General features: G+C 36.4%; 1 protein-coding gene across 11 annotated transcripts in view; it reads right to left on the bottom strand.

Moving 5' to 3' along the window:
- The window catches only part of KMT2C (lysine methyltransferase 2C), a 195,195-nt gene that overhangs the window by 105,058 nt on the left and 67,544 nt on the right, over nt 1-22,593 (bottom strand). For all 11 annotated transcript variants that reach the window (XM_032394303.1, XM_032394302.1, XM_032394300.1 and 8 more), the window contains 6 exons: nt 18,542-18,704; nt 10,973-11,144; nt 8,961-9,075; nt 1,763-1,932; nt 1,159-1,310; nt 201-314 (listed from right to left, as the gene is read on the bottom strand). In XM_032394303.1, coding sequence (XP_032250194.1) covers nt 201-314; nt 1,159-1,310; nt 1,763-1,932; nt 8,961-9,075; nt 10,973-11,144; nt 18,542-18,704 — 886 coding nt within the window. The remainder of the gene's footprint in view (nt 1-200; nt 315-1,158; nt 1,311-1,762; nt 1,933-8,960; nt 9,076-10,972; nt 11,145-18,541; nt 18,705-22,593) is intronic.

Below are 22,593 nucleotides of genomic sequence, written 5' to 3'. Positions count from 1 at the left end.
AATATATATATGCCCTTTCCCCTATTAATTTCTAATGTTATTTTACTAGAAAGCTCCTCTCTAAACAATTTCCTAAGTGACTACACGTTGTGGCTCATTTTTATTTAGGATAGTAAACATATAGTAAATTTCACATATTCACTGTATATACACGTCTTCTTCAGAAAATAAACTATATCCATTACCAAAAACATTCTTACCATCTGGAACAATTCCAGGTGTGGACTCCTGACCATTGACGTCTTTATTAATTGCTTGCTCTGGAAATACCATATGGTCCTCAGGTCCTTCAACTTCCATCTCGTTGTTGTAATCTTAACAGAATATTATTTATTCTTTAGCTTAGAATAAGTTTTTCTGTTTTTGTTAACTATGTCAATAGTTATTACTTTGCTATAGTGAGGGTAAATTATCACCCAAAATGCCATATTCTTCACATTTTTAAATTTTCAACCATAAATATATCTACATTTTAGATGTAGATGGAAAAACATCTAAATTAAGAATTAAAAGGTTACTGACATATTATTTTAAAAGGACATTCCACAACTGTATACTGATGGCATCCTGGAAACAAAGCATTAGTAATTAAGATGTATCTACTTAAACCTCTCACAGATGATAACACAGGACTTTTAAAAGTTGCCATTCATATTGATGAAAAGGAAAAACTATCTGTAAGAACGTCTGTTTTCTTTACCACCAAAAAACTTGTTATTACGTTTCAACCAAGAGTATACTACTAAAATTACCTAAACAAAATTTTGGGCTCAAAAGATATGAACTAACATTTAAGAAGGACATTATAAAACTAAAATTTGTTTGGAGTGAAAGAACCCAGGTTATAAAGCAGAAACTAGGTCATAGAGCCAAACACTGACAACTTGCACTGCTGCTCAAAGAATACAACTGGTAAGGCACATCAGTCCTGGAATTCAAGTCATTAGGAGAAGGGCTGGAGCGTAGCTACATCAGATGTCAGCCATCAGATTCAGAGATGACCCAAATCACATGTATACTTAAAGGTTGAGAAATTAAGAATAAGATGGGACCTGATACACAGGATTCCCTCATCATTACTAAAATTATTTATTGGAGACTGGTTGGCACAACATCAAAACAAAAACAAAAACAAAAACCCAAAATTCTCAAGATTACCTGCAGTGACTTCAGCCATCTCCACTTCATCGCCTGCCTGTAATGGGTCCATCTCAGCTGCTACGTGTTTACAATACATGCAGATATACTCTTCTTTGAACTGAGAATCCAGCTCATGATCTGTTGGTTTGTCACATTCTAAGTGAACCCATCTGCAGTGACAAATATATTTAAATAAAATTTTCTAATTTAAAGACAATTTACTATCCAGGGAAAAAAGAGGCAATTGCTGAAAACTGGGTATAGGAAGGGTTAAGGATGACAGAGGAGAGGTTATAGAGGTTGGCAACTGGTGAAGGTTCTAGAAGAGAAATTGGCATTTTCAGAGGTCATTAAAGGTGTTCACGTATTTTTACTTCCTTATTTTTAAACCATTTCCTCCTTACATTTCCCTCTTAATGCTCATTTCTGGTCTTTCGCCCATTCACTTCCTTATGCCTTTCAGACTCATAAATATGTAATTTAATTTCATCTTTAACAGCACTCAGTACCCAGAGGATCATTAGTGATAAAAGCTTGGAACTCAAAGAGACACGGTAGCACAAATGATCACATGGATAAGAAAACTGACCAAAAACTCAATGGAAGAATTGTATCTTCTTACCTTTTGCACATATTACAATGAAGCATGTCTTCCTGCAATTCCGGATGGTTGCACTTCCCACAGAAAGGACATAGGTTATCCTGCTGCTGATAACAAGTGTCACACACCAAGCAATTGTGGTGCCACCGAGAACTAGACCGTGTGCCACACTCTACACATATTCTGCAATTCTAAACACCAGAAAGAAATGAAAACAAAAACAGTTTGTTATGCATTTGTATTGCAGTTCTGGTGTGAACCTTTCTGAAATCAATGAAACATTTGTACATTATACATTAAGCTTTAATTTTCATGACACTAATTTAGGGTATATGTTTTTGAAAAAGCAGTGTGTTTTGAACATCTGATGTGACATCATTCAATTTGCACTAAAACCTCCAGGAAAATGTAAATAGGGGCGAGAGACATCCAAGAAAACATAAATAGGGAAGGAAGAAAACCAAGAACATAGCAACCCAAACTTCAAATAAGAAACATATCCCAGAATCAGGAAGTAGCTTATGTGCAAAGTAGCTTATGTGGAATAAGTCTATTTGACTCTGGATTGTGAAAACAAACTGGTGCTTCTTAACTATTTCATTTGCTTGTAGGTAGCTTAGGAACTAAAAGCAAGAATTCAAACTGAAGAACTATCATGACCCATTCCAAATGACTTGGGAGTCTGAAACTGTGAAAGTAAAATCAAAATTTCAAAGGGCAAGATATTCACATGGTCTTACATATCTTCTCATATAATGTTTTATTAATTATGAGAGAAAAAAAACTGGAGCAATTTGACAGCAGCGTGACCAAATTATTAGAATGCATGTCACCCATGAGGTCGAGATGAGCACCAGGTGCTCTAGCAGAGGCACCCTGACAAGGGCACAACATCACTTTGGCAGTATTCTGGCCAACAATGCAAAACTCCATATAACTGTGAAGAAGTATCAGACAAAGACAAAGTGAGAAAAGTTCTATTTGGCAGAAAAAAACCCAGGTATGTGGGGAAGAACTCTATTCTTCAAAAAAATGTCAATATCAAAAAGACAGAGTAGGACTCAGGAAATTTTCCAGATTAAAAGAGTCCAAAGTGAGAACTAAATATAAAAGCTTACCCTAGAGTAGATCTTGGAACCTACATTGGGGGGGGGGGGGGGATGCTATATGGGATGTTAGATCAAGTGACAAAACTGAAATATGGATAATAGATTAGATGAAAATACTTACATTGATGTAAACATATGAAGTTGATAACAGCACTGTGATTATGTAAGAATATCCCTATGATTAGGAAATACACACTGAAGTGTTTAAGGGTAAAGAGGGCACAGTATATGTAACTTACCCTCAAATGGTTCAGGGCAAAAAAACAGAGATCAGAGGGAAGAAGAAGAGAGAAAAAGGGTACATGCAATGATATGGAAATCCTAACAAAGGTAAAAGGTAAATGGCATACGGATATTTTTATTTTTCCAACTTCTAAAGTTTGAAATTATTTTTTAAAAATTCATGATATACCAACACACAAGCATTCTTGACAGAGAAACAGGAAAAAGAAACCTACCTGACAATGACTGGTATAAAACAAAGTTCCTGAAAAGATTACCCTTACTTCAGTGTGAACAGCCTCACTACTCTGACACCCCACATGAAGGCAGACCTATTTGCCCAGGTGCATCTCTGGCCCCTCCACAGTGTTTGACACACAGTAGGCCTTCAAATGTTAAATAAATGAACAAATTATGACTAAAGACTACAGACATCTATGAAAGAATTTAACAGTAGAGGAAGAGGATCATTCTTCAAATTACTCAGTGGATAAGCCTTCCTATGAAAAACTCCAGGGTAATTCTTTGGATACATAATATCGACATTACGATGGACACTTTATAGGCATCACCTCACTAAATCTAACACCCCTGTGAGGTAAGTTCTAATAACATTCTCTACAGGGGAAAAACTGGCTTAAGGAAGTCAAATAATTTGCCAAAGATCCTGTATTTAGTAACTGGAAAAGTGGAGATCGGACTCTACAGCCTAAGCTTCTACCACATCATATACCTCCATAGAACAGATTAAAAAAAACAAAAAAACTATCCAGTTGTCTTTTTAGCAATATTATACATGATTCAGTCACTGTGAAAGAGCACAGCAGACTATGATAGAGAGCAAGACAAAGATAAAAGAGAACATTGAGAAATAAACCCAGAATTCTGAAAACGTTTTCCAAGATAATGAAAAACCTAACAAAGAAGATAATGAATTAAAAGCAGGAAACAAAATTATCTAGATGTTACTAAACATTATTTAAGAGACTGTAAAGATGGCAAATATTTATAAAAAAAAAAAAAAAAAGCAAAGTTAACCAACACTTCTTTAGACCTTTTCTTGGGCCTGACTAGAGACTGACAGTGGTCAACATGTTCCAGGCAACACTAATTAATGCAGAACCACAATCAGATACAACCTGGAAGCAAATTCAAAGAACTGGCAAAAACAAAGATCCCAAAGCTCTTAAGTAGAAAAAAGGATTATAGTTAAGTGAACATTTAAAAAAAAAGGGGGGGGGGTAAGACTTTTCTTCTGTGATACCACAAACTGGGAAAACTGGAGGGGGGGGCGGAGTTTCTACAGCTTAAAAAAGAAAAAATTGTAAAATGAAATGATACCAAACCAAGTTCTTATCATAGTCTGAAGACAACAGTCTCTTTCAGATATGCAGGATTTCAGAAAAATTGCTATACCTTAATGGAGCATAACCAAGAATCCAAAAGACTGGGGTTTAATGAGATTGGAATTTATATAGAAAAAATATATATTTTTTTGCAAGGAAAAAGTGACAAGGTTTACAGTCTCAGTTGATTTAAAACAGAAGGGAGAGAAAGGAAAAGAAAATTGCTCATTTCTCCATTTTCACTGGTAAGTGGGGGAAGAAAACATTTATACTTTCAACATTTATAACAATACTCACAAAATAAAATTCTTAATTGCAAGTCACTGCAGAAAATAAAAGGAACAGAAAAACAGAAAGGAAATCAAAAGAACTAGTTTGTCTTAAAATAGCCAAACATTTCAGTTGCAACCATTAACCTAAATAAAATGACACAAAGGGACCCAAAATAAAAAAGATGTGAATAGATCACATTCAACTGGTAAACTAAAGCCCTATGAGGCCATATTGTCGGACAAAAAGAGCTGGTTCAAAAAAAAAAAAAAAAGGGCATTACACAATAGAGTAGCTTTACACTAATAAAAAGTAAAAAGTACAACATATCAACACTGACCTGACCTACCTGCTAAATAACAACCAAAAAATATTAGTATTGTTTACAAAAAAAAAAGTAAAATACAAGGAGAAACTGAGGAAAACTGCAGTGGTCAATTTCATCTACATCCTAATACGTTGTCGAAACAGCTAGTCAAAAAATAAAAAGGACTTCATCTATCTAAATAAAATTAATAAACACAAATATTAAGCCTTAAAGTCACTACTTCAAGTATCAAAATATTTGTGAAAAAGAAAACCACACTGGTTAATTATTGGGTTAAATACAATTAAAGTAGAAGTTAACATGCTTAAGCACAACTGAAACACCAAAAGATACAGCGATTAGGTCAGATGTACACAGACATAGTTACAAATACAACATATTTGGTTGCAGCCAAAGCTATAATCAAAGGTAAATTTATAGTCTTTAAAAAATACACCTTTTTCCTTAAGAAAGTAAAGAAAACGAATTACGAATTCAACTCCCTATTTCAGGAAAGAAAAAAGGCAAGGAAAGGTGCGCGGAGGAGACGAAAGCATGAACACACAGACCTGCCGCAGGCGGGTTTTCAGAGCCCGGTGACGAGGCCGGGAGAACGCGCTGAGAGCACCGGGCCCCGCACACCGGGAAGAACCGGAACTGCGCGAGGCCGCGGCGGCTCGCTCCCCGTCCGCCCGCAGGCCCCGCCTTCCCGGAGCCACCCCGGAGGGCAGTTCCAGCAGGCTCTCGTTCCCAGGGCAGAAGGCCCCGCCCCTGCAGACCCCACCCTCCCGCCGCGGCCGCGCCGAACTCCCCGCCCGCCGCCCTAGAACCAGGTGACGCGCCCCAAGTTCCAGGTGCCCCTCAGCCGCGATGGCGGGGCGTTGGCGCAGGTGCTCGGCTCCCCCCGCGTCTCCTCTCACCACCCCCCACCCGGACCCCATCCTCGGGGTCCTCCAGGCGAGCTCGCCCCCCTTTCCAGGACCTCCCTAGGACGGCAAACCACCCCCAAGCCCGACTCGGCCAGCGCTTCCCTCCCGCGGCCGGAACGCCTTTCCAGCTTCGGAAGAAGCCTCCGGCTGGCGCCACCTCCCGGCCTGCAGTCCCAGCCGCCCACGAAGCCTCCACCTGGAGAGTGACCCCTACCCTCGGTTCCAGGGACCATTTCAGGCACCCCACTCCACCCCGGCCCTCTGAAGCCCACCCCGCCGGAGTCAACAGAAGAGCCGTGCACGGGTAACAGGAGCGCGTTTCTGTGCCGCTGGGACAAGAGCGTGAGGATGCAGAGGAATCACAGATGCAGTCTGGGAGGGCTGTTTTCTGAAAAGTGGAAAGTTTTCATAGAAATGCTAACATAAAAAAAAATTTAACTGACCTTCAAGGTTACCACAATGCAGATCTTAATGCCTGCATTTAGCATTTGTATTTATTATCATGTTAGTCCCAAGTGCCGTCAAGGGCGTACAAAAGATGCAAGATTTTACACAGTAAAATTATGGTAAAAAGAATGAGCTGCTGGGATGACACAGGAACAATGCGGCATCCACGGAGCCAGCAGAGAGGATTCTCATCTTCATACACATCAACTGACAACAGGTAAAGGACAAACAACATACCAGTAACTTAAAATGAAGAACTAATGTTCCATATTTTAGAAATAACTGGATTGATTCCCCCATTTAGTAGATTTCAATTGTACCACGATGGTGCACTCATGAACAAAAAACTTGATACTTATTGACACTTCATTACATCTAATGTTGAAGGACTGCCTGCTGGCACTTTGAGGTCTCTCATTATTCTGAACTAGTAAACAGGGTCATAGCATTATCAATACTATTTTTATATAAATACAAAAGGCATTCTCTGTATTGACATTATTAAAGCCAAAGGAAAAGCTTACACACTGAACTGGGCATGAGAAAATATCTTTCTATTAAACCCCAATCTTGGCAACTTAATGTCAGATGAAATTAGTAATTACTTTATAAATTCTATTTAGTTTTATTTTTTAAAAGTCCGTGCAATTATTGAAGATAAAGTTTATGCCTAGTTTCATGTCTGTTCTATAAAATTTAGATATTAAAAAAAACAAAAAAAACAAATTTAGATATTAAAAAAAACAAAAAAACAAAAAAAACAAAAAACAAAAAACAGAAAAACAACCAGCTCAACCTGGGGGATGTATAGAGATAGCCTATGGATCTGGAGTCCTTAGGTCTACACCCTAATACAAAAAAAAAAAAAATTACATCAAGAAATATTTTTTTTTCTTTTTTTTAAAGAAATATTTCTTAATTAAAGAGAAAAGCCCTGCTACTCAATAAGTATGACAGCATAGGGAGAGAGCATCATATATAGGATAAAACATTATAAGACAGGAAACCTGAGTTTTAGTCCCTTTTCTGCTTCTATAAGTAAGTAAACTTGGACAATTAACCACTAGGGCCTCACCAGCTCTCATCTACAATTTATTAAGTTTGCCTATATAGATTTCAAAGGAAGCACATGAACTACTTTTATGACGGATCCATCCTAGAGAACATTTAAAGAAAAGTCATAGTAAATAGTCTGTAAATATCTTCCAAACAGGAAAAAAAAAAATTAGTTTTATTCAGTCAGTTGAGAATTAAAGATAAATTTGTTTTATTCTTCTACTTTCACTTTAAGAGTTTAAATATTTTGTGCTTCCATGGAAAATACTTCTAAAATGTGTTGCTGTTCACCTGGTGGTGTACAAATAACTCTGCCCAGTAGGTAAAGTTGTCAGCCAACCTACAGGGTTCAGAGATACAGACGACAGCCTCAGTAAATTCCTCAGGAAGCGCAAAGAGACCAGCATAGAACATAAGGTCATAAAGATGCAAATAACAAAATAGATGAAAGAAGGGAGAATCACTGACTAAAAGAGTATCCGGAAAAAATTAAAAATAATTGAAAATACATCTTAAAAGTGTCACACCAAACAGAAAGATTGATATCTTAAGCAATGAAAAAAATGGAAAAATGTCTACAGACCTCTAACTCTCAAAACCAAGAGAATCTTTAAACAGCATCTATAAAATAAATATCTAAGTAAATAATCATTAAAACTACCACAGGGGAGGGACAATATACATATGCATATATAGTAGGATTCCAAATATTTAATACAAGTGTATTTATACACATAAAAAATGTGATGTACATATAAAATCACTACATAATCATCAAAATGTAGTGGATTTTAGTTCTGGATTTTAAATTAATGGATTTTAAAACTATTGCTCTGTGTTTTGGTATCCTCATGGGACCACTACACTTCTGAGAGTTTCTGAGATTAAAGATAAATCATTCAAAAACAATTTCTAAGCCATTAAGCCTCATACATATGTTTACATGTTCATAACAACATTTTTCATAATAGACTAAAATGTAAATGATCCAAATGTTCACCAACAAGTTATTTGATAAACAATTTGTGGTATGGCCATTACTTGGCAATAAAAAGGAATCACTCACGGTATGCACAAAAATATGGCTGATTCTCAAAATAATCATGCAGAGTTTAAAAAGCTAGACCTCTCCCCCCAAAAAAGAGCATATACTATATGTCATTTATATAAAACTCTAGAAAACGCAAATTAATTGATGGTGAATGAAAGCAGACTGCCTGGAAGACAAGGGGCGGGGAGGTGGGAATGGGTGAACAGTTGGAAAAGAGGGATTCCCAAAGAGCACCATGAAACTTTTAGGGGTGATGAATTTGGTTGTTATCTTGAAGGTGATGATGGTTTCATAAATGTACACGTGTCAAATTAAATTGCAAACTTTAAATACTTGCGGTTTACTGAATATCAATTATACATCAATAAAGCTGTTTTTTAACAAGTTGATGATACTGTATAGATTTGAATAGGTATCCGATTTGTCTGCTCTATATAAAAAGCATACAGACGATATTTTTCTTAAAAAAATAAACAACTTACTTTGCATTTCCAGCCATTGGTTGGTACTGATTTCATAACTGGTTGAAGACAAAAAGTATGATACCCTTTGTCACACGTATCACACACTAGCATCTTGCTATCTTCTCCCGATTGTCTAAAAAATAAGATAGCATTAATGATGCCTTATCTTTAAACTTATGTTTATAACATAAGTAATCATGAGAAGAATCAATCCTAGGAACTGCCCAGTTCATCAATACCTCAGTGTCTGTTTTGTCTATGCCCAGATAATGATAGAGGTAACCCCCTAAAGGACGAGACAGACATCTTCCTAAGGTCCCTACAGGATTATCCTTACTGAATGCTCACCTATGGTGAACCTGCTTTAGCCACGTTACAATTCCTGCAGAAAAGGAGGGGCAACAAGATGAATGACTCTGACCTTTACTTTTTAAATATCTCAGTAAATATCCTTTCTAGGGGAAGGAGCTGTAACTGATAGGTGACGCTGCATGGGAAGGAACAAATCTTGTCATCGGGAATTGGAAAGACACTGTCATATAATAAAAAGAGGATCGAATTTGGCATCAGACCTATATTTGTATTCAGACTGCTGTTTTTCTAGTTGTGTGATTCCTGAACAAAATAAGCTTAGTCCTCATTTCAGGAATAAAATGTGAACAATAAAGACACTGAGAATTAAATATAATTCTGGTTGAAGAGCTTAGAATATCCTGTAAACATTAGTGCTAAATAAACAGGTATAAGAATCATCTTGTAATAATTATTAAGAATAATTATTAAGAATTGTAATAATTATTAAGAATAGTCAAAAACCTAAACTCTTTCCCTGAACATTCCTGTGCCCCAAAGATTGGGCCCCTGGCCTACAGCATGAGCTCTGCCTTGATTCTTGGCTATCAACCACTCTCAGAGACTAAGAATTTAATTCAAGAGGAGGGGAAAAGAAAAACTGGGGAATGCAAGAAGAAGAGCTGAGAGAGGAGCCCTGCGTAAAACCTGGGGACAAATAGAAGTAAAAAGGAAGATGGGTTAGTTGGCCGCCAGTTCTTTCTTACTCAGTTTAAACAAATTCTACATATAAAATTGCATGTTTTATCTCTTTAGCTACATGGAAAGATCTTAGAGGAAAGGTAATCTTTCTTCAAGTTCTCTTATTCCTTCCCAAGAAAGTAGGCACAGATATAAGATATCAAATAAGTGTTTGCTGGTATTTTAATTTTTGCCAAAATATAAAAGCATATTGTCCTATTTATTCCACATAATTGTAAGATATTGATGCTTATTGTTATCAAATTAAATTACAAATAAAACAGACTGATCATGGCAGTGGTGGGCATAATTTCTCCTGTTACAAAAGTCCTCAGCTTGTAAACAGTTTGAAGACTGCTATAGATGCAGATAACTTCTCCAAATTATCATGCTAATTAGTAGCAGGAGAAAAAAAAAAATCACAGAAAAGATTGGAGAAATAACCAAAGGATGGAATACAACAAATAGGAAAGGATAACCCCATTACAAACTAGGATCGACTGAAGGTAACTGTTCTTCAGATAGATATAGGGTTTTTTTTTTTCCTTAAGTAGTCTTAGCATAAATTGTTCTTCCTGGAATGGAAATTCAAACATATCACTGATTCTTTCACTCACTCTCATAACTACTTTCTGCAACTGGAGGTTTATTTTCCTATTAAATCTCCACCCCAGTCTCTCTCAAAAACAGTTGCTTTATTTTCTAATGCTTATTTCTTTTAAATTGTTAGTATCATTCATTTAAAATGTTTGGCAAATTGAAATTAGCTTTTTAGGCAACCAGAGGAATTTAAAATTATTAAAATTAGTTTCTGTTTAGACTTGTTTCAAAATAATGTTAATAAATATCTAGTAATTTTTTAAAACATGATGAAGTCAGTGGGAATGAATGGAGCTGCAGTATGAACAATCTTTATCAAATTACACAAACCTTTAGCACCTAGTAATAGGGTCTCTCTTAATCTCAATACACACCTTTGAGTTGAAATTAAAACTTACTTGCAGTTCTGGCACACTTTGCACTCAGGACATTGCCAACCTGCACGTTTTAATGGAGTAACCGCTATATCCAGGCACATTCCATGATAGTGCTGACCACAAGTAGTACAAAAGAACTGATCTAAGAGGTCTCCCGGGCTGTCGCACACTGCACAGTTTGCATCTTCCTTTGCTATAATTAACAGTAAAACAATGAAATTGTTGTATAAGAGTTTAATATTTTTCTGACTTTACAATTTAAAAATCACTTGAAGGGAATTTGCATGGTCAATCTTTCAGACACTGGAGGTTATGCACATTGAACTGATATCCAATCAGAAGAAGGTCTCAGTAAAACCACTCTTAATCATAGAGTTTTGCATATTTGTCCCTCCATCTACCTGAGACCATAAGCAGTTCTTATCTAATTTTATATCCCTGGTACCAGTATTGATGCTGGGCACCTACTTAATGCTCAACATACACTTGCTGAAAAGAACCAAACAGGAAAATATCAACTGAGAAATGCCTTCAGGTGCAAAAATAACCATTTTATTTGGATGTTAAATATATTTTAAAATTAACAAGATAAGTCGAGACAAAATTAAGAAATGTTAAGATCAATTAAATGCTTCTTAAGCATAAACACACTAATTTTTATTCATAGCAAATATATATTTTTTTTAATCCTGGAAAACATCGTATGAAGGAGAACATTAAAGATGGAAACTACATATTCATACACAAACACAAAACTTCATATACTAATTCTATATTCATCTATGTTAACTGCCAGTCTGTAAAAAGGTATTAACATCTATATAATTATGGATATCATCTATCCCTAAATGTGGATTAAAAGAAAGAGCACTTTTTAAGTTTTTACCACCTAAAACAAAAAATAAATGTAAGAATAACCTGCCTTGCCAACTACACAGTTAAACTCATGTACATAAGAAAAATAATGTGTCTAAAGTCACACCGATTTGATGATATATGTGTCTATATCTGACATTTATGTTCTCAACGAAATGGTTTGATTAGCTGATTATCTAAAGACTGTTTTAAATTGTATATACGAACCTTTTTTTCTCTTTTATTTTTTGAAGGTTTGGTCAGTCCCCTCTGGCTGTAAGCCCTTTCTACCTTCTTTTTTGTCCTCAGTCAAGCATCTTGAAACAGACTAATAATCTATTCCTTTTACTTCGCAAACCAGTTTTACAGGCCATAGAATTTCTGGCACAGAGACTTTTTGTTTTTATTTTAAAGTCCTTTTAAAATGGTAAAAACAATTCATGGTTTGAAGGCAGTACAAAAACAAGTCCCAGAATTTATCTACATGGCCAGCTGGAACCCTGGGGGTTGCACACCCACCATTCACCTGGCGCTACCTTCATGAGGCTACCAATGATCTATGAAATCCAAAGGTTACTTTTTTGACCTTATCTTATTTGCACTCTGCAGCATTTCCATTCCTCTCCACTCCCACATGACAGTACCTTGGCTTCTGTAATGGCAGCTTTCTCCTGATTTCTCCTTAGGTCTCCCATGCCTCCCTGTCACGCTGTGTTGGCTTTGTACCCCTACAATTCCTCTACATGCTGGAGTGTCTTGGGATTTTATCCTGTTCCTTCTTTTAAAATTTCGCACAGTTTCCCTTTGTGATCACACCAACCCCCATGTTATAAAATACCACCATGATTCCCAAATCTGTATCACCGGCCCCAAACTTCTTTCTAAACTCCAAGATGTATTTTCAAGTCTCATGGGACCTCAACAGCCAGATGTTCTAAAAAATACTCAAAACTCAACACCTCTAAAATAAAACATTTTTAAAACCTAAACCTCTCCCTTTTTTCTCAACCAGCTGGGTAAAGGCAGAAACTCTACTATCACTATTACTCTTCCCTGACCCAACACATCCAGCCAGACACCAATTCTGACTGAGTCAACTTCCTATATATCCTTTTTCCTTCTGTTTGTACAGTTCAGTTCAGTCCACTCTGCCTTGTAATTATACTATCTTCTAAAAGGAATTCCTGCTTGTTGACCTTTCCCTAATCATCTTCTACACATCTAGAGCAAGTTTTCAAAATTGTGAATCTGTAATGCCCTGCTTAAAAGTTTACCAATAACTCCTTTTTCACGTGAAAAAAAGATCAAAATTTTCTAGCATAAGGGAAAGGAAAAAAAAAAAAAAAAGCCCTTTACCTCCCTTTCTAACAGAATCTCATGGCCACTCAGTATTCCTGGTGATACCAAGGAGTTTGCAATGCACATTCACACAACATGCTGGTCAGTGCTCATGTGCTCATACACATTGCTCCCCACTGCTTGAAATATTGTTCCTTTGCTGTGCTGTGCCCCTAGCTCTTTCCAAAGAAGCCTTCAAAACTCTGCTCACACACATTCCTGAATATCTAACATTACTACACCTAAAGATCCATCCATTTGTTGAATATTCCTTTTCCCCATATACTGAGAATACACTGTTATATAATCAAGTAATTATAACATAATACTCGGAACCCTTAAAGGGTAGGGACCTTGTTTTGTTCAACTTTGTATCCTCAATTTCCTAGCACAAATCAAGTCTTATTAAATATCTTAAATGAAGAACTTCTAAAATCACTTTTAAATGATTCTTTGAGCGGCATTTAAAATAAAGCATTAATTTAAATATGGAAATGTCATAAATTGGTTCATTTTTGATAGAAATAACACAATAGGGCGCCTGGGTGGCTCAGTCGTTAAGCGTCTGCCTTCGGCTCAGGTCATGATCCCAGGGTCCTGGGATCGAGCCCCACATCGGGCTCCCTGCTCAGAGGGGAGTCTGCTTCTCCCTCTCCCACTCCCCCTGCTTGTGTTCCTGCTCTCGCTCTCTTTCTGTCAAATAAATAAATAAAATCTTAAAAAAAAAAAAAGTAGAAATAACACAATAGGGTGAATTTTTTTAATACTAAGAGACAGTGCCAGTATTTACTCATTCAAACTATGTACATTTAAAAACTAACCCTTGATTTTTTTGCCTCTCCTCAAAACTTACAGAAATTGAAGCAAATACTGTGCTCTGATTATCAGATACTCAGTTCATCTTTCTACTGTAATTTGCAGGGAACACTGTCTAAATGCTTCTGTGAAATCTTCCAGAGTTTACTATTCTGCCACTTAACTTGCCGTAGCAGCTACTAGTCACATGGGGCTACTGGGCAACTGAAAGGTGATTATCCAAACTTTACTAGGAAAAAAATAACATCAAATATCTCAAAAATTTTATTGCTTACATGCTGAAATACTAATATTCTGGATATACTGGGTTAAATATATATTTTTTAAATTAATTGTAATTTTTTAAAGTTTTTAACATGACTACTAGAAAGATTTAAATTACTCATATTGTTCACATCATATTTCTGTTGCACAGCACTGTTTTATACAGCAAAGCCCATTCTACAATAAGATAACTGTGTATATCACTGTGGCAGAGATTACTTCTTCCTCTATGATAGTTTGCAACAATTCCTTAATGGCAATACTGTCATGTTGTTCAATTAGTATGGATCACTGGTAATAAGTTAGACAAAGAAAAACATCCACATGACACATTCAGTCTAAAAACATTTCCTATGCATTATGTAAAAATAATAATAGAAAAAAAGCACTACATCAAGAAATGAGGTTGGTTCCAACCATTTCCCCAATCAGGAAGAAGATAAGTACAGAAATACCAAAACAGCCTTTTGGAGGTCATGCAAAAAATATTACTACATAGCTTAAGTGTTGTGTCAGAAATAAGCATATGAACATATACATACATATATGCCCCACAGAGATATTAAGTTTGAAGCAATAATCAAACAATGAAGTGAAATTTTTCTTTAAGTGGTTGAAAAGGCAGAAGAGATTGAGTGGAAGACTAAAGCTAAAGCTAACTTAAGAGAAGACAGGAGTTAAATCCAGGCCAATTTGGCTCCAAAGATCATGCTCTTTACAAATCGATATTTACTCCCACTGGAAGGGCAAATAAGGTGAAGAGTATCTGCGCATGTACAGAAGGAAGAAGGAAAGTGCCAGCAAAGGCATAGAATGAAGAAGCTAAATGACGGAGGAGGAGCAAGAAAAGAGCGGGAAAAACAGAAGGATCAGCTGTGGACAAGGTCACATCCTGTAGCAGCTGCGACAAGAGAAGAGATGGAGGAAAAGACAAGAACACTGAGCCTAAATGAGAAGGGACCATGTCAGAGACACTTGGTCAAGCTGGAAGGCGAGACTACTGCTTACGCAGGAGAATATAAACCCTGGTGAAGAACAACAGAAGTCACATTGCTGCCAGACTCCATCCTCACAGCTTTGTAACTTCCATCAACATCACAGCACCTATCATCTCTGCTTCCATTCCTGGCAGGACACTGCACTGGACTAAATGGAATCACTAGCAAGAAAAACTAAATCATGAATGTTGTCCAGAGAGGCTGGCCCACAGAGCAGGCAGGTAGGTAAGAAAGTTCAGGGACTGACAGAATTTAGGGTAACAGAAAAGTAGCAGGACTTGGTATCAAGAGATACAAAGACACCCAAGAAAATGAAGTAAGAGAAGTTAAATCTGAGTGATGAGTGAATACACTGGGAAGAGGAGGGAATGAAGAGATACACCACTCTCACGTTTGAACCCTTCCAAAACTTCTCACTGCAGACAGAATATCTAAACCCTTCCCTTGTTCACAAGACCTAGGTGATCTAGGCTTTGTTCACTCTGATGTTGTCTCTACTGTCCACCTAGGAGACACTGTATTCCAGGCACAGTGACTAGCTGTCATTCCACAATCTTGCCAGGCCCATTCCTCAAGACCTGTACAGTAGTTGTTCACTCTTTCTGGAATGTGCTTTCCTCTGATCTTGCATGGTTGGCTCCTTGCCATTTGGCTTTCCCTGAGAGGCAAAATACTACTCAGTAAGTGTATCTGGCTATGTCTCCAAGATGGTATTTAGTGTAAAATTCCTAGACAAGGTTAGTGTATTACTTGCATCATCATGAAAATAATGATGAAGCCAGGACCAGCATTTACCTATGACAAAGCACCCTAAAATTGTTTTCTGATGAAAATCTTGGCCTTGCTTATAGGTTCTCTCTTTGCTGGGATTTCTTTCTAATGAGGTCCATTTTTTTATTCAACTTTCATAAAAAGATGTCAATCTAACTCCTAACTCAGCTACCTATCAAGCATATTGCTCTACACTTAGCCAGCAGCATAAAGAATTACATGCAATGTATACATATAATTTGGGTCTTAGATAAGAGCTGGAATAGCTACCATTTTGTAAAGCAATTCATATACACAAAGTAAAATGCTACATGGTTTCCATTAATTGTTATTTAACCCTCATAGTAACATTGGTATTTAAGCCCCATTTTTTAAAAATAATAAGTACCTTGTGCTATGACACACAATTAGATCAGCTAAAAATATTTAGGAAAGATTTTATGAAGACTATTGCATCATCTTGTAAATTACTACAATACATTCTACGTGCAAAATTCTCTATATCCTTGGATTAAGACAGGCGGTCAGAAAGCTGTGTATATATACTGCACTGGTTAAGATCCTCGAGGAATAGAATTTACTCAACTGGGCTTTGGTTTCATACCACTGGCTTATTTTGAGGGCTGTTATAAGAAATTGCCCTGTGGGATTTGTTTTGCTACAGTGTATAATGTATATATAGTCTTAGTATAAAGTGAATTCTTTTGCCATTACTATGAATCACGTCACTGTTCATACTCCCTTCTTTGTGTTGATTGCTGGAAAGCTCTGGAGCCAAGTTTGTGGCTTAGGTCTAGAAAGTATGCATTTATTTCCCAAAATACTAGTGTCACTGTTATCTTCATATTTATACTATCTTTATTTTCCCATGGCCAAATTTCCTTCCATATTTTTAGTTTTATTTTATCCTACTATTCGTGTATTTTTATGAGTCTCCATAAATCTGTTTTGGAACAAGGCACAGTGCCAATAATTTCAGGGTATCTTTTAGCTCTGTATGCCAACACAGACCTCTCATTGTATGTGTGGTGAGAGCAGCTCATCTCCTCTCAGTCCTTACACTTCATGACTTTACACAATGTCTACTATGGTCTCGAACAATAAATGAGACTATTAGAACACAGCCTGCAGTAGAAAGTAGGATGGCCATTAACTAACAAAACATTTAATATTAGAAATGTGGTCCCAGGAAAGTCTGTATATTGTTTACTGAGCTCTGAAGTATGACTAAGTACAAAACACTGAATAAAATTCAGATTCTTAAACACACATACAGTTGTTTTATTTGACTGGCAAAGTGCATTATACCACCCGGAACATAATCAACTCTGATCACCGACATCACGGTGCACCTATGTGAAGTAATTCACTACATGACGTCTTAAAATAAACAACACCCATGACAGCTGCTGTGCATGAATGTTCTTTTCTCCCAGATTTAAATATGTAATCATGAACATATTTTAAATTTTAAATCCCTTATTCACCTAAATACAATCTCACATTTCAGTTTGCCCTACCTGTAATTTCTGTCTGTGATTAAGGACAACATGATTATACACATAAACAAAAATAATTTTAACTGAAGATGAAATTATGTTCCTGAGATTATACAATCTAACTGTATTTGAGACTATTTAAGTTTAAGCCCGAGGTAGCTATATTTATGTTTCACAGACCTGGAAAAGATTTTTTTAAAAAAGCTTTCATCAATATTGCTAAGATACAGATAAAAGCTAACACTAAGGTAACTAACAGGTAACATAAAAAAGACTGAATAAAGCATCACAGAGATTTTACAATGAGACTGGAAATTCAATTTTCCAGGGGGAAAAAAATCCCAAAGTATACATGCTCATTGGAAATCCATATACTAAGAAAAAGGCAAGATCTCTGTTTAACAATAAAGATAGGAAAGAGTTATAATTTTCTGTACAACAAATTTCAAACATTTAAATATTTTCATGTAGTTATAAAATACGGTTTAGAAAAGAAAGGAAAAAAGCACAACTGAGGATTACAGGTAACCAAGATAGATAAATCAAGAAGAAGCAGTAACAGAGATTTCTATTATGATTAGCAGGGCTATACAATTACCAAGAATTTCAAAAGTGTTTGCTAAGCCTATTAATGTACACCCTGAAATAACACCTGAGTGAATCATCTTCTAATTTTCTAACTGGATGGTATTTTGGTGTAGAAGACACTGAATACTGTTTAACTTTTTAAATGACTTTATAGTACATACTAAAATACTTTATACTCAGTATTTCTTTCTACAGTGGTTTAAAAAAATTTTTTTTAATAAGAATTTAAAACATGCAAACTGTCTTTTAAATTTCAAGGAAATACCTTTGGTATTTTTCAATGATATTGGTGATAACAGATTCCCCCCCGAGGATCTCTGGCAAAGATCCCTTAGATTATCAAGATTATATAATATTACCTTTTAATACAAGCAAAATAACAATTAGGGAGTTTACAATATTAGTTATTTGAAGTAAGTACACTGATAAATGTTTAAAAAGTAGGTCTATAGTAAACTTACATCTTTCGGGAGCTTGGTCGATGTGCTCTGGACACAGAAGGAAGAAGTTCCGAAAGTCCTGAAAGGTACCAGCTCCCGCAGCACAAGGATAATGGTACATCTGGGTGCATTTCTCTTCACAGCATTTAATAGTGGCTCCAAGGTGCTTACAAAATGCACATCGCTGAAAGGGGGCAAATGGGAAAGAAATCTCTTTATAAGACCTGGAAAAGGAGCATTCAAATGTGGGGCTAGGAAGGTATTTAAAAAAAGTCTTGCGTTCACTACTAGTAAAACAATTTAAACCTCCGTAATACTAAATAAAGGATCCATTAAAAATGAGAAAATCTAAAGTACTCAGTTGAGTGCTTGGTATAATACAGGTTCATCCATTCAAGTTTAGAAAGTGAGCATTTCACTTTTTTCTACTGACTTTTGCCAAAAACAACTAAAAACTTTTTAAATTAGTAATATGGTTGAAAAGGCAGGTGTCTAGTTGTGGGTTATTTCAACACATTTTAAATCCCACCAACAAACCATTTAAAATGAATCTATACTGTTTACAAAACGTCTTACTATTTTCACCCTACCTAAAAATTAGTGTGAAATAAACCACACTCAATCGTAGAATACGTTAATAAGGGATGATCCTAGGATTAAAGGTATACCTACAAATCTACACATTTCCCTGTAGCAATTAGTTTCAAGTTTCTTAATAAAAACTGGGAATGGGAAGAAAAATTACATCATCTAGGTATCTCCTTTCCCTATTTCAACCTGCCTCTACTCTCTTGCTAGTGGTAAAAGCAGAGAAGGAAGCTCCAATACAAACACAGGGGAAGTGCAGGGCAACTAAAGGTGTAAGAAGTCAATACAAATTGCCTACAATGTGACCTGTACTTACTCAGCTTTCCCTAAGAATGATTAATAAACTCTCCCTCATCCTCCCAAGGTAATTCTGGGTATCACTTTCTTTGTGGGTCTTTTGCCAGATAGCCTGCATCACACATTATAAAATCTCTCTTCTGCAGATGCCTAGCTGTCTATCTTGTATAGGCTTCTGTTTTAGCATTCATGCCATTGCATGAGAATTATTTACTTGTCTTTTCATCCTAGTCCTGGATCCTTGAGGAGAGGCACATATTTTGCTATCTTTGTATCTGTAGCACTGTGAATGCCACTTGACACAGAAAGCCCTAATAAACAGGTGTTCATATTTATATGTACTAAATGGACTTCACTGTTGGTAATCTCATTGTTAAGTGTGGTTCATGAAAGCATAATTGAAACAACAGAAGCCAAATGGGACAATCTGTGGTAAAACTGGCCCTCCTGAAAGAAGTTGCTAACATTACTAAGAAGATCTTTTTTTTTAAAGATTTTATTCATTTATTAGAAGAGAGAGAGAGCATGGGGGGGGGGTGGCACAGAGAGGAGGAAGAGGGAGAGAGAGAGAGAAGCAGACTCCCCACTGAGCAGAGAGCCCGATGCAGAACTCAATCCCAGGACGCTGAGATCATGACCTGAGCCAAAGTCAGACGCTTAACAGACTGAGCCACCCAGGCGCCCCAAGAAGATCTTCACATGCTAACATACTTATTCTATATTCTGCTAGTCTATCAGAGGATACAATAGTTTTTATTTTATTATTATTTATCTATTTATTTATTTGACAGAGAGAGACACAGCGAGAGAGGGAACACAAGCAGGGGGAGTGGGAGAGGGAGAAGCAGACTCCCCTCTGAGCAGGGAGCCCGATGTGGGGCTCGATCCCAGGACCCCGGGATCATGACCCGAGCCGAAGGCAGAGGCTTAACGACTGAGCCACCCAGGCGCCCCTACAATAGTTTTTAAATTATCATTCATTCCAGCATTTTATATAAGGTGCCATCAAATTCTTCCATCAGTCCATGGCACTGAACCAATGTAACAATGTTTAGTATCTCTTGATGAGTCTTCTACACATTTTGAGTACTGTCAATAGACCACTATAGCGTCTAGGTGACTCATAAACACTAGTTGTATCTGTGGCATTTCTGTTGTCTATAATGTCCACAAGTTCAAAGACTAATAAACATTTCACTTCTCTTTTTGTACTTATGGGTGCTACATCATTAAAAAGACAAGAAAAGCAAGCTTTATTTCTCTTTGTAAAGTGTAATAACCAGCTTTTTCTGATTATTATTATTTTTATGTTATGACGTCTCAGGGTCTCTAAATATGTTTAGTGTATTAACACAACCCAGAATTTATTTTTTTTATTATTGTTATGTTAATCACCATACATTACATCATTAGTTTTTGATGTAATGTTCCATGATTCATTGTTTGCGTATAATACCCAGTGCTCCATGCAGAACGTGCCCTCCTCAATACCCATCACCAGGCTAACCAATCCTCCCACCCCCCTTCCCCTCTAGAACCCTCAGTTTGTTTTTCAGAGTCCATCATCTCTCATGGTTCGTCTCCCCCTCCGATTTCACCCCCTTCATTCTTCCCCTCCTGCTATCTTTTTTTTTTTTAACATATAACGTATTATTCGTTTCAGAGGTACAGGTCTGTGATTCAACAGTCTTACACAATTCATAGCGCTCACCATAGCACATACCCTCCCCAATGTCTATCACCCAGTCACCCCATCCCTCCCACCCACCACCACTCCAGCAACCTTCAGTTTCTTTCCTGAGATTAAGAATTCCTCATGTCAGTGAGGTGAGGTCATATGATACATGTCTTTCTCTGGTTGACTTCTTTCGCTCAGAATACCCTCCAGTTCCATCCATGTCGTTGCAAATGGCACGATTTCATTCCATTTGATGGCTGCATAATATTCCATTGTGTATATATACTTCTTTATCCATTCATCTGTCGATGGACATCTTGGCTCTTTCCACAGTTTGGCTATTGTGGACATTGTTGCTATAAACATCGGAGTGCACGTACCCCTTCGGGTCCCTACATTTGTATCTTTGGGGTAAATACCCAGTAGTGCAATTGCTGGATCGTATGGTAGGTCTATTTCCAACTTTTTGAGGAACCTCCATACTGTTTTCCAGAGTGGCTGTACCAGCTTGCATTCCCACCAACAGTAACACAACCCAGAATTAACAACATGTGTAACATCTAAGTAGTCTGAGTATCCTTGAGTCATACTGGAAAGACCAAGAAAATGCTGAAGGAGGAAAGTGCATTTGTATGTCCAACTGATCACTAAAAAGTTTTTACATTAACTCATTAACATAACAAAATAATTTCAGCTAAACTGTTAAAATCTAGAATCTCCATTATTTTTTAGCATATGGCAAGTTGTACAGAAGCCTTTTGCACTAAAAATAATTTTGGCAAATAAAATATGACTTTTATTTAAGAGCATAATAAGGAAACAAAATAATTTAAATTGATCCTCTTCCCAATGTCTATATCATTTTAAAAACATCAACATGTTCTCTTAATCACATTTGCAATGGAAAATATTATGTGACATTAGCTAAACTACTATGAGAAGTCCTGGAATGTATCCAACATACTAATTTACAATAACATATAAAGATACAGGGAATAAAGGAAGGGAAATAAAATACTAACTGCATTTAAGTGAACGTTTCAAGCCCATCTGTTATAATTACATAGCTAATGAAAGACATTTGGCATTGAAAGAAAATGTATCCTTGATATATAGACTGGAATAGATCTTTCTGAACGAAATAAAAACATTTGTAAAATTGTAGAAATTATGAAAGAATAGATTTCCACAGGGAACTTCTCTAACATTAGCATTCCTGTACAACACATATTAGAAATGAAACAAATTATAAACTAAGTAACAATTACAAAGCTAATTAACATTTGGGGAGAGGGAGGTCAAGTAAATAGCTCTTAAATCGTTTACCAACTAAACAATTTATTTGAATCAGTATTTAAAACCCCTAAATAGCATTTTATTTTTTCTTTTTTTAATCATTAAAAAAAGAAAAAGAGAGGTAGAAGAAAAAAAGTGTTATAATATCTTGACAACTGTCCAAGAGCACATCCAAGAAAAAACTCTCAATTAGAGTTTGTATTGCCAACTACTG

Source organism: Phoca vitulina, unplaced genomic scaffold (genome assembly GCF_004348235.1).
Source record: "Phoca vitulina isolate PV1807 unplaced genomic scaffold, GSC_HSeal_1.0 scaffold80, whole genome shotgun sequence".
Taxonomy (NCBI): domain Eukaryota; kingdom Metazoa; phylum Chordata; class Mammalia; order Carnivora; family Phocidae; genus Phoca; species Phoca vitulina.
Note: the sequence above shows the minus strand (reverse complement) of the source record. Positions and strands in the feature narration are given on the sequence as shown.